This window comes from Tachyglossus aculeatus, chromosome X1 (assembly GCF_015852505.1).
Source record: "Tachyglossus aculeatus isolate mTacAcu1 chromosome X1, mTacAcu1.pri, whole genome shotgun sequence".
Lineage (NCBI taxonomy): Eukaryota > Metazoa > Chordata > Mammalia > Monotremata > Tachyglossidae > Tachyglossus > Tachyglossus aculeatus.
Genome location: NC_052101.1, coordinates 85,519,570 through 85,535,513, shown reverse-complemented (window position 1 = coordinate 85,535,513; position 15,944 = coordinate 85,519,570). Strand labels below are relative to the sequence as shown.

The window sequence follows — 15,944 nt, the reverse complement described above, 5'->3', positions numbered from 1 at the left end:
GTTGTAGAAGGAGAGAAGGGAGGTGAGGTAGGAGTGGGCGAGGTGATGGACAGCCTTGAAGCCCAGGGTGAGGAGTTTCTGCCTGATGCACAGATGGATTGGAAGCCACTGGAGATTTTTGAGGAGGGGAGTAACATGCCCAGAGCGTTTCTGGACAAAGTCAATCCGGGCAGCAGAATGAAGTATGGATTGAAGTGGGGAGAGACACGAGGATGGGAGATCAGAGAGAAGGCTGATGCAGTAGTCCAGATGGGATAGGATGAGAGCTTGAATGAGAAGGGTAGCGGTGTGGATGGAGAGGAAAGGGCAGATCTTGGCAATGTTGCGGAGCTGAGACCGGCAGGTTTTGGTGACGGCTTGGATGTGAGGGGTGAACGAGAGAGTGGAGTCGAGGATGACACCAAGGTTGCGGGCTTGTGAGACGGGAAGGATGGTAGTACCGTCAACAGAGATGGGAAAGTCAGGGAGAGGACAGGGTTTGGGAGGGAAGACAAGGAACCATCAGGATTTCAGTGAATGACCAAATAGGCGGGTTGAATGGGAGATGGGTCGAGGATAATGTCAAGGTTACGGGCTTGTGAGACAGGGAGAATGGTGGTATTTTCTGCAGGGTTGGGAAAGTCTAGGGGAGGACAAGGTTTGGGTGGGAAGATGAGTTTGGTAAAATCCTATGAAATCAGTTTATGAAGCCAATGACATTTACATATCTTTTAAATACAACAATACTTCCCAAATGCCTAGTGCACTGCACTGCATCCAAATGGGCACTCAGTAAGTCTGTCAGTCAATGGTATTTGAGCTCTTACTGTGGGCAGAGCACTGTACTAAGCACTTGGGAGAGTACAGGAGAAGCAGCATGGCTCATTGGAAAGAGCACGGGCTTTGGAGTCAGAGGTCATCGGTTCAAATCCCGGCTCCGCCACTTGTCAGCTGTGTGACTTTGGGCAAGTCACTTCACTTCTCTGTGCCTCAGTTCCCTCATCTGTAAAATGGGGATTAAGACTGTAAGCCCCACGTGGGACAACCTGATCACCTTGTAAACTCCCCAGCGCTTAGAACAGTGCTTTGCACATAGTAAGTGCTTAATAAATGCCATTATTATTATTACAGTACAACAGAGTTACACTTTAGAGGGGGAGACAGACATTAAAATAATCCACTCCTGTCTCTTCCTCCCTCCCCTGTCCTTTTCCCATCCCTACCGGCAGCCACAACTGTCTCTGAAACAGTAAGTAGTACTACTAACAGCATTTTTCCTCATTGTAGATTACTTTTATGTCATTCTCCCCTTGCCTTTTTCATTCCCACCCACCCATCCTCGGATCTCCCCTTAAATAACATTGTATTCCTACTTTTCTATACAATAATACCACATCTATTTTCCTCCACAGTTCCTGTTTTTACAAACATCATGCAGTCTTTTTATAAAAGTTAAAAAAAAAATAACCTGCGTTGTCCAAACGTTTTTGGCAACTTGACATCTAGCTATCAAGTGTTCTTGAATTTCCTCCTCGCATCCTTTTCTTGGGCATGTTTTGTCCACGTTACCTTCAATATTATTATTCGCTTTTACTCTTGTCTCCTTTGCATGACAAATCACACCACACCTTTACATTCAGTCCCAGGTTCATCATAGTTAAATTAAGAAAAGTTTCTTCAATTTCCTCTCCTGTACATCCTTCCCACTTAAGAGCCAATATTACTGTTTCTTTAAAATGCCTTCATATAAAAGATACCGTTCTTTTAGTTTGAGATCAGTCTTCACTATTCATTGTTCTTTGGGAAATATCTCTGCCACAACTCCTTGGGTTCCCTCCTGGTCCTAACTTCTTTTCAGCCCACAGGAGCATTCCCACCACTTTCCCATCTGGGGAAGATGTGTTTTCAAACTCCTTCCCCATTCTGCTTCCATTGCCTCTTTCGTCAAGTTAAAATGCTCACCAGCGAAAGCCATCCAAAAATCAGATTGATCATTCCCAATCATCCCAGCCAAATAAACAAAACTGCCTTGATTTGTGTTATCTTCTTATTAATATTATGATATTTAAAGCATTTACTTCTGTGCTAAGCACCTGGGTATAGTCCCTGTCAAACAGTGGGCCCACAATCAAAGAGGGAGGAAGAGCGAGTATTTCATCCCCACTTTAAAAATGAGGAAATTGAGGCTCAGAGAGATTGAATCAGTGGCAGAGGTGAGATTATTGATAATAGTATTTGTTAAGCACTTATTCTGTGCCAACACTGTGCTAAGCCATGGGGTAGATACAATACAACCAGATCAGACCGTCTTTTTTCCACAGAGGACTCACAGTCTAGGAGGGAGAACAGGTGTTTAATCTGCGTTTTACAAGGGAGGAAACTGAGGCTCCAAAGTCAAATGACTTGCCCGCGGTCACATAGTGGGCAAGTGGCAGAGACGGGATTAGAACCCAGGTCTCCTGATTCCCAATCCTTTGCTCTTTCCACTAGTCCATGCTGCCCGTCATTTTACTAACTCTACGGGCCTGAGGCAAAGACCTTTAGCCAAACTTGTATTTTTTCTTCAGCTGTCTGATTTCTTTCTTTTAGCCTAGAGGGATAGGAGAGAGCAGTGTGACCTAGTGGAAAGAACACAGGCCTGGGCGTCAGAGGGCCTGGGTTCTAATCCTAGCTCCACCACTTGCCTGCTGTGTGACCTTGGGTAAGTCACTTCCCTTCTCTGTGCTTCAGTTTCCTCATCTATACAATGGGATTAAATGCCTGTTCTCCCTCCTGCTTAGACTGAGAGCCCTATGAGGGGCAGGGACTGTGCCAACCTGCTTATCTTGTATCTACTGCAGGGCTCAGTACAGTGTTTGGCACATGGTTAGCACTTAACAAATACCACAGTAATAAAAATAGAAATTACTAGCAAGTACCACAATTAGTATTATTATTATTTGGAGGGAAAAGCCACTTGAGAAAGGAGGAAAAACTACTCCTTACTGATCTCCCAGCCTCTCTCTTTAATCTATCCAACATATAGCTGCGTGTACCATCTTTTAAACACTTATGAGAGCATATGACTCGCCTCCTCAAGGCTCCCCAGTGCTTCCCACATAAAACAAATGCTCTTCACCACTGGCTCTGAGACTCTCCAGCTTCACGTGTAATTTCTCTTACCTATTTTTTTTCCTTTTCCTGCTACATCATAGCTCCCACTCTTTGCTTCTCCCAAGCAAACAGCCTAGCTGTTTCTCATTCTTGCCTCTAACCTATTGCTCCTTCCTTTCTGCCCATCTGGGCAGCCCTCCCCAGCTCAATTTGACCAGACGGTGCTCTTCCCGTCCTCTTCAAAGCCATTCTAAAAAAGCAACCTCCTCCAGAAGGCTTTCCTTATTAACCCCCACACAGCCACCTCAACTCTCATGTATTGATCACTTTGATTTTGAGGTTTTTATCCATTGCATTATTTACTTCTTTTCTCTTACTCTTTTTAACTATTGTCTATGCCTCAGTTTACATCTGCTTGGTTCCCCTCATTACATTGTAAGCTCAAGGGCAGGGGTTTTGTCTTTGTCTTCTGTAAACTCTGCTGTATGTTTCATTAGCAGCCAACGCAGTGCCCCCTCCCACAAGTTCAGTGGATCGTGATAAGCGCTCATTAAATACCACTGATAGGGGGGTGGTTTCCTTGGGCCACCCTAGAATAGTAGGCAGCTCCTGGGTGAGCCTTCACCTTGGAGCACATAATGGGAGGGTCAGCCACATCACCCGTACCCCCACATTGGCATCGTCACTCCTTTCCCCGTTGCTAGAAGCCGGGGTGATAGGTGTCAGGCTCCCTTCCTGGGACCCCAGCCAGAGGTGGGGTGAAAGGGCCTCCCACCTCTTCCTGATGCTGGTACTGGGCTAGGTCTCAGAGCAAGGAAATGTCGGTGGGGAAAAGAGCTCGTGGTCCCCAAGGAAGCAGAGAGATCTAGGGGACAGAAAGACACAGTCACCAAGACACCAAAAATTGTGTTTTAGCTGGTGATCCGTCTGATTCCCGGGAGTGGCCTCTTCTCTCATGGAAGTAGGCATGAGGGCCAGTCGTAAGCCCACTATAGAGGAGAGGGCACTGAAGAATGGCTCTGCTCCTGAGGCCAGCTGCTTCTTGACCCCAGTAATTTTCTTGGCACTTGTTTCCTCTCTTGCAGCAGCACTGGGATGAGCTGCATTGCCTAGGGCAGCTTAAGGGTATTGAGGCCCCCAGCTGAGCCTTCCTCCTCCTCCTCCCCCCTCCTTTGAATTCTGGACCCTGCTCCTGAGGCTCAGATTCTGCTCAGGGAGGGGTGGGAAGGGAAGAGACTGGGATAACTCCACAAAGCGTTTAATCTCCTGGCCTGAGAGCAGCAGAGAGCAAATTAGGCCCCTCTCCAGTTCATCTGCCATAATGGGGAAAGTCTGGAAAGGGGCCATTTCCAAGAATTAGCAGCAAAAGAGGGGAGCGGAAAGTAGGTCGCCGGGGTTTTAAAACCTTCAGGGTGGGTGTGAGGGGCCCATGCCCCAGCCTCCATCGGAGAGGTAAAGAATGAGGGACTATGGGAGTGCAGGATGGGGGCTGCAACACTCCCACCCTGGTTGGGAGTGAAGGGGGGAAAAAGGAGCGGCTGTCCCAAGCTCCTGTCCAGCTCTGCTGTGGGAGCAGAAGGGCAGTTGGTCGGAGTCAAGACTGGGTTTCCCCCACCCTCTGGGGATAGGCTTGGTACATCCACTCCTCTTTCCAAGTCAGCCACCTCCCATTTGGGGCTCTCTGCTAGGGGCTTTTAGGGACCCGAGAAGCTGGCCCAGCTTTTCTAGTCCTGCCTCTTCTCTAGGCACCAGAAGGCACTGCGAGGCTGGCTCCTCAGGCCTCGGGGAGTGGCTGGGAAACGGAGGAAGCTCGGGACCCCTAGAGATCGGACTTTGTTTGTGAGTGGAAAACGCTGAGCTCATGGCTGCGGCCCCAAGGAGTTACTCCCTGCAGTTTAACCCTCCCCTTCCCCACCCCTACAACTGTTCTCTTTTTCTTCCGCTTTCAGTCCCTCCCGTCCCAGTTGGGATGGCCCTGGAGGGAACATGACTCCTCCCTGGAACAGCGGCCGCTTCCTACCCGGCACCCTCAATGGGGTAGAGGGAGAGGCAAGGCAGAGGATCAATCAATCAATCGTATTTATTGAGCGCTTACTGTGTGCAGAGCACTGTATTAAGCACTTGGGAAGTACAAGTTGGCAACATATAGAGACAGTCCCTACCCATGTGGTGGTGGGGATGGTGGAGGGCGAAGGGCAGGGCTCTTTGGGAAAGAACCCAGCCTGATGCATCCATTCGGAGGACATAGGGTCCCATCCAGTGCCCCTTTTCCTCTTGCCAACAACTCTACCCAGCGGCTCCAACCCCTAATAAAGCATGATTGGGAACCCCTCCTTACACCTGTGCCCAGCCCCCAGGTCCCTCCCACCAGTGAACAGAAGATTAATGACATTACAGGCAAATCCAGAGGTAAATCCAGACGAGCCCCTCAACCACCGCAGGAAGAGTCCAGCTCCATAAGGCTCTCCCAATCCCCGACCCAGGCTGAGACCCCAGAACCAGAGAGCTGAGGGACTCAGAAAACCCGCCCTCTTCCCCAGGGTAAGGGCAGTTAAAGTTCAACAAGCGGGTTCAATTGGGATGGGTGGGCAGTCAGTTAAGGCTCCGCACCTGCCAGGAGAGGAGACAACGAAGGGAGCCAGTCCCTGCCCCCACCCCCAACACCAGTCACCCTCCTCAGAACAGCAGTTCCTGGCCAGTGCACCTGCCTCCTGGGTCCAGAGGACTGAGGTGATGTGAACTGCCAGAAGTAGCAGACCAGGGGCTTCCTCTAGTCTGTCATTCATCCACAGGGGTTGATACCCCCAAGAACTCCACTGGGACCTACCCTCACTGGGCACTGCAGACGCAAGGGCCTCAGTGGGCAGGGGGTGGGGTGAGCCCCACTGCTACTGTGCCCAGTTCCGGACACCATCCTTTCCCAGGGGGTTGGAGGCAGGCAAGTGAGCCCCAGTGGGCTGCACAAGCCCCAGACTGGAGGGGAAGGTGGAGAAACAGACAGGACCCTTCATACAAATATAAATCCTTTTAATGAAGCCAGGATGGACCAAGACAGGATGTGGTGGGGGGGCCTGGTTTGGGGGAAGGCTCCCACTCGGCACTAAGGACAGCTTTGGACCACCCAAGGGGCAGCGAGGACTTCCCATTTGGGAGGGACCCAGAGCATCACCACCCGGGAACCAGGCCTAGGAACCCCACTATGATGGTAAGTGCAGGAAAGAAGAAGGGACTGGCTAGGCTTCTGCGGGGGGGGGGGGGGGGGGGGGGGGCGGAGCCTCTCGCTCCAGGTGGAAGGAGCCTAGGCTCGCTCCCAACTACTTACTAGGCCTCATTTTCAGGACACGAGAAATGAGCTGCAGACTGGGGAGGGCTTTCTCCCCGACTCCCTCCCTAGAAGAGAACCCAGGGTCTTGGGTGGGAGTTCCAGAGTTCTGGATGCAGTGCCTTCTGCTCCAGGTGGGCAGTGACAGGAACATGGTTATAGACTGAGGGATCCAGCTAGGGCCTGGCAGGACAGGCGATCGCCTCTGAGAAGGGCAGGAGGTTCCCCCCTGTCCAGTCCCAGCACATACAGCAGGAGCCCCAGTTTGGGGGAGGGGGGGCAGGGGGACCTTGAGACCTCACCCTTGCAGAAGCCCCACAGAGCCTCACTGCCCCAACCCCTCCCTGCCAGCCTCTCCTTGAGATGTGAGGCAGCGGAGGGGATAGGGATGGGACAGCTAGGCCAGAGGCCCTATGATCCAGGCAAGGGCCAGGGCAGCTGCCAGCAGGATGGAGGCAGGGGAGGAGGAGGTGGAAGCCATAGCCCGCAGGGTCTCCTGGTTGGTCTCATCACCTACTACACCCCGCACGCTGCTGGGGAGCTGGGCCCGGGCACTGCACAGGTCATGGAGGTTGCCCTGGTACTGGACCTTGTGTGACTCCTGCCAAAGAGATTTCCAGATGGCTGCTGCCTCCTCGGGGCAGCTGGCCAGGACCCCAATGGCACAGGCGTGGAAGTTGTCCCAGGAACTGTGGGGAGACAAGGATGAGCAGGCAGGGCAGCAGGGGCAGGGCAGTGGGAGAAAGACAGGCAAGGATGGGCAGGAGGTGGAGGAGAGAAAACAGAAAGAGGGAGAGTTCCCACCTGCAGATGGCATCCAGCTCAGGCGGTGTGGGGTTAAGTCCCTCAGGCTGATCACCCTGGGCCATGCTATCCCCCAGGCTGATGAGGCACTCAGCAAAGCCCTTGTAGATGGTGTCACACCTGCTGCGACCAGCAGTGGTCCCAGGGCTGGGAAACAGGACTGTGGGAAAGAAGAAGGGAAAAGAAGGGAAGGGAGAGAAGACGAGGGGAAGGGGAAAGAGAGAGGAGGAAGAGGAGGAGGAGGGGAGCAGAGAAGGGAAAAGGAGCAATGAGTCACAGAGACATAAATCTTCTCCTTCTATACCATGGACAACTCACACCAGGTCCTCCCCACCTGTCAGCTACCTCAGCCCCGCAAGCCAGCTCTCCTTTCCCTTCCTCCCCAGGGAGGTATGTTTATGAGCAGAGCCAGACGCAGGGGGATGACTCAGCTGGAATCTGCAGCAATGATGGCTGGGGGGGGCAGGGTAAATGTGGTGATGGTTTTGAGCCCCCCCCACCAAACCCCCACCAGGAAGGGCCAACACTGGCCTTGACTCTCTCCCCTACTCCCTCTTGGGCCAGACAGGAAGCTGGCTTTGTCCTCTTGGCTGTGAGGTTGGAGACAGGTGGCGAAAGTCTCAATTGGCCATATGGGAAATGCACAGACCGATCCTGTAACTCCAGTACTCCTGACCCAGAGCTGAGAATCTTCTCCGAGACATCTATAAACTCACTTGCAACCTAGGTAAGTACTCCTCACCAATTAGGCCGGGCAACTGCTTCAATATGGGGAGAGGCTCCAGTCCCTCAGCCAAGAGATTCCTTTGAGCTTCTCTTGCCCCAAGTTCCACCCTGGCTCCCTGCCCTTCAGGCCCAAAGCTGACCTCTCCTGCCATTCCAGGATTGTGCAGGTGGACTGTGCAGGAGCTGCAGTTTGTTTGGATGGGGAGGGAGAAGAGGAGAGGAGGAGAGGCAGAGAGGCAGCAACTCCAGAGAGCCCAGAGGGGATGACGTGTCTGGAGCTGGGGCCATCATTGCAGGGCTACGCTCCTATTTGAGTGGGCAGAAGTAAGAGCCCACACTACTCCATCCTCTTTGCCAGTCAGAACACCCCCGCTTCCCCATCCTCCTCCACACCCAGCACCTAAGGAATTATGGGCATTTACTGTCGATTTGAAAGTTTGCCTTGATTCTGCTCCAGCGTAAGGATGCAGGAGATGTACACCAGTGCTCTCCAGGCACGTCCTGGCTGGCCTCATTCTCTCACTCAGTGCCCCAAGAGTTCCAGACCTCATCCCAACACTCAGCCTGTCCTAAGAAGTTCCTGCTCAATCCACCACCAGTGGTATTTACTGAGCGCTTATTGCATGCAGAGCACTATATTAAGCACTTGGGAGAGTCCAGTATGATAGAGTTGGTTAGACCCGATCCCTACCCTCAAAGAGTTTACAGTCCAGTTGGGGAAACTAATATTCCTGACCTAGAAACCCACTGCTGTACCATAACTCAGTCCCAGCTGTAGCTCCAACCTGAGATGAAGGGGACTCAGAACTGGGACATCCCACATCTTGGGGGAACAACAGAGTGTAACCCCAGGTCTGCAGACAAACTTCAGGAGAAAAAGCTGACCTCGACCCCACTGCTCTGTCTGTACTACCCTGGCCCTACCTGCTCATACTTGTCACCCCACCGTTCCTGGGACAACTTCCACCCCTCTTTCTCTTTTTCTGATAGGATTATTTTGTATCTACCCCCAAGATTTAGCAAGGTGTTTGGCACAGTAGTAAGCACTTAATAAATAAGCATTATTATTCCCCCTAAGCACTTTCATTCTCTCTCTCTCTCACTCTCACACCCCCCCCCCCCCCCCTTATGGACAAATCCTTAGACTCTTGCTTCCCTTACCTGGAATTTGTTTTAATGTCTGTCTCTCGGGCTAGACTGTAAAAATCCTTGAGGGTGGGGATCTTACGATGATGATGGCATTTGTTAAGTGCTTACTATGCATCGAGCACTATTCTAAGCGCTGGGGTAGATACAAGCTAATCAAGTTGAACACAGTCCCTGTCCCACCTGGGGCTCTCAATCTTAATCCCCGTTTTACAGTGCTCTGCACACAGTAGGTGTTCAATAAATACGATTGAATGAATAAACGAATGAATAGGTGTCACAGCTTAGTCGGGGAAGGCCTCTCGGAGGAGATGTACATTCAGTAAGGCTTTGAAGGTGGGGAGAGTGATTGTCTGTCCATTGCCTCACAAGTGGCCGCAAGACTTCTCCATTAGTGGACTTTTTCTCGTTTTGTGGGCAGGAAACGTGTCGAAGAACTCTGCTGTATAGTATCCTCCCCAGTGCTTACTTAGTGCGGTGCTCTGCACGCGGGAAGCGCTCAGTAGATATGATTGATTGATCAAAGGCAGGGACAGTGTCTTTCGCGTCTAATGTATGTTCCCAAGCGCCTAGTCCAGTGCTCTGCCCACAGTAGGAGCGCATTGGAAGACCAGGCTCCGGAGTAGGGAGTAGGAGGAGCTGGGAGAGTGGGAACGGAGGTCCCGGGGACAAGAGGGCTTGTGAGCCGAAAAGACGCCACGGGGGCAGACCCACGGAGTCCCCGGGGTAGCGCAAAGAAGAAAACTGAGGTACTACTACTACTGGCTCAGTGGAAAGAGCCTGAGCTTTGGAGTCAGAGGTCATGGGTTCAAATCCCAGCTCCACCACTTGCCAGATGGGTGACTTTGGGCAAGTCACTTCACTTCTCTGCGCCTCAGTTCCCTCATCTGTAAAATGAGGATTAAGACTGTGACTTTGGGCAAGTCACTTCCCTGCGCCTCAGTTCCCTCATCTGTAAAATGAGGATTAAGACTGTGACTTGGGGCAAATCACTTCACTTCCCTGCGCCTCAGTTCCCTCATCTGTAAAATGAGGATTAAGACTGTGACTTTGGGCAAGTCACTTCACTTCTCTATGCCTCAGTTCCCTCATCTTTTAGACTGTGAGCCCACTGCTGGGTAGGGACTGTCTCTATATGTTGCCAACTTGTACTTCCCAAGCGCTTAGTACAGTGCTCTGCACACAGTAAGTGCTCAATAAATATGATTGATGATGATCTGTAAAATGAGGATTAAGACTGTGACTTTGGGAAGTTACTTCACTTCCCTGCACCTCAGTTCCCTCATCTGTAAAATGAGGATTAAGACTGTGACTTGGGGCAAGTCACTTCATTTCCCTGTGCCTCAGTTCCCTCATCTGTAAAATGAGGATTAAGACTGTGACTTTGGGCAAGTCACTTCCCTGCACCTCAGTTCCCTCATCTGTAAAATGAGGATTAAGACTGTAACTTGGGGCAAGTCACTTCACTTCCCTGCACCTCAGTTCCCTCATCTGTAAAATGACGATTAAGACTGTGACTTGGGGCAAGTCACTTCCCTGCGCCTCAGTTCCCTCATCTGTAAAATGAGGATCAAGACTGTGACTTGGGGCAAGTCACTTCCCTGTGCCTCAGTTCCCTCATCTGTAAAATGAGGATTAAGACTGTGACTTGGGGCAAGTCACTTCACTTCTCTGCACCTCAGTTCCCTCATCTGTAAAATGAGGATGAAGGCTGTGACTCGGGGCAAGTCACTTCACTTCCCTGCGCCTCAGTTCCCTCATCTGTAAAATGAGGATTAAGACTGTGACTTGGGGCAAGTCACTTCTCTGCGCCTCAGTTCCCTCATCTGTAAAATGAGGATCAAGACTGTGACTTGGGGCAAGTCACTTCCCTGTGCCTCAGTTCCCTCATCTGTAAAATGAGGATTAAGACTGTGACTTGGGGCAAGTCACTTCACTTCTCTGCACCTCAGTTCCCTCATCTGTAAAATGAGGATGAAGGCTGTGACTTGGGGCAAGTCACTTCTCTGCGCCTCAGTTCCCTCATCTGTAAAATGGGGATTAAGACTGTCAGCCCTCCCCGTGGGCCAACCTGATCACCTCGTCACCTCCCCAGCGCTTAGAACAGCACACTGCACATAGTAAGCACTTAACAAATGCTATCATTATTATTACTGATGATGCTGGTGATGGTATTCGTTAGGCGCTCACGATGGGCCAAGCACTGAGCGTTGAGGGGGCCTCCAAGCTCCCTCAGGTAAGGAGGGCGAATGAGTGAACTGGACGTACTACAGTGCTCCGCACACAGTGGGTGCTCAAGAAAGGCGAACGAACGAACGAAAAGGTATGAGGGCTTAGTCGGGGAAGGCCTCTTGGAGGAGACGGCCCCAGCCCGGACTCACCGAGCTGCAGCAGCAGCGGGCCCAGAAAGCGAAGCGGTTTCCAGCAGCAACGGCGGCGGCGGACCCAGCGCATCGTCCTTCCTCCTCCTCCTCCTCCTCCTCCTCCACGGGAGCGAGGGGAACTTCTTCAGGTCCAGCAGGTGATTGCGTTCTCAGCCGCCTCCCCCCCGCAAATTAAGGACCGTGCGGGGCCCAGCTGCCCCGCCCCGCCTCCCCTCCCGAGGTCTGGTTGGTGGAGGATTCACTGGGCGGGCTCCCGGCTCCTTTCGCCCTCCCCGCAACGCTTCGCGGCGGGTCAACCCGCAGCTGGCCCTCTCGCCAGCCCAAGCTCCGGAGCGGTTGACCAGGGGCCTAAACCAGTCTCCTTAGCCCCCATCAACCCAAGCCTAAAACTTCCCCTGTGAACTGGACCGTCTCTAGATGTTGCCGGCTTGTCAATCAATCCATCAATCGTATTTATTGAGCGCTTACTATTTGCAGAGCACTGGACTAAGCGCTTGGGAAGTCCAAGTTGGCACCATAGAGAGACAGTCCCTACCCAACAGTGGGCTCACAGTCTAAAAGGGGGAGACAGAGAACAAAACCAAACATACTCACAAAATAAAATAAGTAGAGTACAAGTAAAATAAATCAATCTGTACAAACATATACAGGTGCTGTGGGGAAGGGAAGGAGGTAATCAATCCATCAATCAATCGTATTTATTGAGCGCTTACTGTGTGCAGAGCACTGGACTAAGCGCTTGGGAAGTCCAAGCTGGCAACATCTAGAGACAGTCCCTACCCAACAGTGGGCTCACAGTCTAAAAGGGGGAGACAGAGAACAAAACCAAACATACTCACAAAATAAAATAAGTAGAATAGATATGTCCAAGTAAAATAAATAAATCTGTACAAACATACATACAGGTGCTGTGGGGAAGGGCATATATACATATATATAAATATGTACAAACATATATACATATACACAGGTGCTGTGGGGAAGGGAAGGAGGTAATCAATCCATCAATCAATCATATTCATTGAGCGCTTACTGTGTGCAGAGCACTGGACTAAGCGCTTGGGAAGTCCAAGTTGGCACCATAGAGAGACAGTCCCTACCCAACAGTGGGCTCACAGTTTAAAAGGGGGAGACAGAGAACAAAACCAAACATACTCACAAAATAAAATAAGTAGAATAGATATGTACAAGTAAAATAAATAAATATGTACAAACATATATACATATACACAGGTGCTGTGGGGAAGGGAAGGAGGTAATCAACCCATCAATCAATCGTATTTATTGAGCGCTGTGTGCAGAGCACTGGACTAAGCGCTTGGGAAGTCCAAGCTGGCAACATCTAGAGACAGTCCCTACCCAACAGTGGGCTCACAGTCTAAAAGGGGGAGACAGGGAACAAAACCAAACATACTCACAAAATAAAATAAGTAGAATAGATGTGTACAAGTAAAATAAATCAATCTGTACAAACATATACCCAGGTGCTGTGGGGAAGGGAAGGAGGTAAGATGAGGGGGATGGAGAGGGGGACGAGGGGGAGGAGGGAGAGCCCCCCAAGGGGGGCAACTTGGCCCCACACTGTGGCGGGAAAACTTTTGTCTTCTTAGACCCCCCCGCCCCCCCTCAGCCCCCCGCCATGGGGCCTAGGAGTCCCTTTCCTTCCCTCCCTCTCCCATTTTAGGGTTCCCCGGTTTTGAGGAGGGGGCTGCCGGGGCCCACAAGGCCTCCCCCCCCCCCCCACCGGCGGGGTGAGGGGCAGAGGCCGGGGCCCGGCCGCGGGTCCTTCCCAAGCGCTTAGTCCAGCGCTCTGCACACAGTAGGCGCTCAAGAAAGACGATTGAATGAATGACAGCCCGCGTCCAACCTGATTTGCTTGCCAGAGAAGCAGCGTGGCTCGGTGGAAAGAGCCCGGGCTTTGGAGTCAGAGGTCATGGGTTCAAGTCCCGGCTCCGCTAATTGTCAGCTGTGTGACTTGGGGCAAGTCACTTAACTTCTCTGTGCCTCAGTGACCTCATCTGTCAAATGGGGATTAAGACTGTGAGCCCCCCGTGGACAACCTGATCACCTTGTAACCTCCCCAGCGCTTAGAACAGTGCTTTGCACATAGTAAGCGCTTAATAAATGCCATTATTATTATTATTAACTGGACCGTCTCTATATGTTGCCTCCTCACCCTGGGCTTCAAGGCTGTCCATCACCTCGCCAACCTCCTACCTCACCTCCCTTCTCTCCTTCTACAGCCCACCCTGTTCCCTCCGCTCCTCCGCCGCTAATCTCCTCACCGTTAGGCCTCGTTCTCGCCTGTCCCGCCATCGACCCCCGGCCCACGTCCTCCCCCGGGCCTGGAATGCCCTCCCTCTGCCCATCCGCCAAGCTAGCTCTCTTCCTCCCTTCAAGGCCCTACAAAGAGCTCACCTCCTCCAGGAGGCCTTCCCAGACTGAGCCCCGTCCTTCCTCTCCCCCTCGTCCCCCTCTCCATCCCCCCATCTTACCTCCTTCCCTTCCCCACAGCACCTGTATATATGTTTGTACATATTTATTACTCTATTTATTTATCTTACTTGTACATATCTATTCTATTTATTTTATTTTGTTAGTATGTTTGGTTTTGTTCTCTGTCTCCCCCTTCTAGACTGTGAGCCCGCTGTTGGGTAGGGACTGTCTCTATGTGTTGCTGACTTGGACTTCCCAAGCGCTTAGTACAGTGCTCTGCACACAGTAAGCGCTCAATAAATACGATTGATTGATTGATTGTTGCTGACTTGTACTTCCCAAGCGCTTAGTCCAGTGCTCTGCACACAGTAAGCACTCAATAAATACGATTGAATGAATGACAGCCTGTGTCCAACCTGATTTGCTTGTATCCACCGTAGTGCTTGGCTCGTAGTAAGCTCTTAATATTTATTACTCCATTTATTTATTTTATTTATACATATTTATTCTATTTATTTTATTTTGTTAATATGTTTTGTTCTCTGTCTCCCCCTTCTAGACTGTGAGCCCACTGTTGGGTAGGGACCGTCTCTGTTGCCAACTTGTACTTCCCAAGCGCTTAGTACAGTGCTCTGCACACAGTAAGTGCTCAATAAATACGATTAAATGAATGAATGAATGAATGAACTGGGGCCACTTCTGAAGAGGTGCAGAGTAATCATGACGGTATTCTTTAAGCGCTTATTACGTGCCAAGCACTGTTCCAAGCGCTGGGGTAGACACAAGGTCAGCAGATTGTCCCAAGTGGGGCTCAAAGTCTTCATCCCCATTTTACAGACGAGCTAACTGAGGCACAGAGAAGTCAAGGGACTTGCCCAAGGTCACGCAGCACACAAATAATAATAATAATAATAATGGCATTTATTAAGCACTTACTATGTGCAAAGCACTGTTCTCAGCGCTGGGGAGTTTACAAGGTGAGCAAGTTGTCCCACGTGGGGCTCACAGTCTTAATCCCTATTTTACAGATGAGGTCACTGAGGCACAGAGAAGTGAAGTGACTTGCCCAAAGTTACACAGCTGACAAGTGGCGAAGCTGGGATTTGAACCCATGACCTCTGACTCCAAAGCCCGGGCTCTTTCTACTGAGCCATACTGCTACTCACAAATGGCGGAGTCAGGTTTAGAACCCACGTCCTCTGACTCCCAAGCCTGGGCTCTTTCCACTAAGCCACACCTAGGATTGTCACGGGTCGCAAACCGAGTCCCCAGGACCTGCTTGCCTTGTTAAATTGAAATAATAATTATTATTATTATGGCATCTGTTAAGCATTTACTATGTGCAAGTCACCGTACCAAGCTCTGGGGTAGATGCAAGCAAATCGGGTTAGAGCCAGATTCACAGTCTCAGTCCCCGTTTTACAGATGAGGGAACTGAGGCCCAGAGAAGTGATGTGACTTGCCCAAGATCACACAGCAGACAGGTGGCGGAGTTGGAGTTAGAACCCATGACCTTCTGACTCCCTCTGCTCTATCCCCTTCCCTGCCTCACAGCACTTGTGTATATTTGTACAGATTTATTATTCTATTTATTTTATTGATGATGTCCATGTATCTACAATTCTACTTATCTATTTTGATGCTATTGATGCCTGTCTACTTGTGTTGTTTTGTTGTCTGTCTCCCCCTTCTAGCCCGTGAGCCCGTTGTTGGGTAGGGATTGTCTCTGTTGCCGAATTGTACTTTCCAAGCGCTTAGTACAGTGCTCTGCACACCGTAAGCACTCAATAAATACGACTGAATGAATAAATGAATGAATGAACTTAGCGCAGTGCTCTGCACACAGTAAGCGCTCGATAAATACCAGTATGTTTGGTTTTGTTCTCTGTCTCCCCCTTTTAGACTGTGAGCCCACTGTTGGGTAGGGACTGTCTCTATATGTTGCCAACTTGTACTTCCCAACCGCTTAGTACAGTGCTCTGCACACAGTAAGTGCTTAATAAATACGATTGATTGATTGATTGATGTATTGATTCTTAGATTGGAGCCCCATG

At 50.7% G+C, this 15,944-nt stretch overlaps 1 protein-coding gene across 1 annotated transcript; it reads right to left on the bottom strand.

Annotated features, from left to right (window-relative positions):
- Positions 1-6,332: 6,332 nt before the first annotated feature.
- Positions 6,333-11,566, bottom strand: NRN1L (neuritin 1 like). Its single transcript, XM_038740208.1, has 3 exons — positions 11,452-11,566; positions 7,199-7,358; positions 6,333-7,083 (listed from the first exon to the last, which is right to left on the bottom strand). Exons 1-3 carry the CDS (start codon positions 11,522-11,524, stop codon positions 6,792-6,794), a joined length of 525 nt encoding a protein of 174 aa, XP_038596136.1. The 5' UTR covers positions 11,525-11,566; the 3' UTR covers positions 6,333-6,791.
- Between the last annotated feature and the right edge of the window lie 4,378 nt (positions 11,567-15,944).

Excerpts from the sequence above, each read along its gene's own strand:
- NRN1L (XM_038740208.1), bottom strand. The coding sequence starts at position 11,524 with ATGCGCTGGGTCCGCCGCCGCCGTTGCTGCTGGAAACCGCTTCGCTTT. Across the intron at positions 7,359-11,451 it reads CCCGCTGCTGCTGCAGCTCG|TCCTGTTTCCCAGCCCTGGG; the intron begins GTGAGTCCGGGC and ends TCTTTCCCACAG. Across the intron at positions 7,084-7,198 it reads GAGCTGGATGCCATCTGCAG|TTCCTGGGACAACTTCCACG; the intron begins GTGGGAACTCTC and ends GTCTCCCCACAG.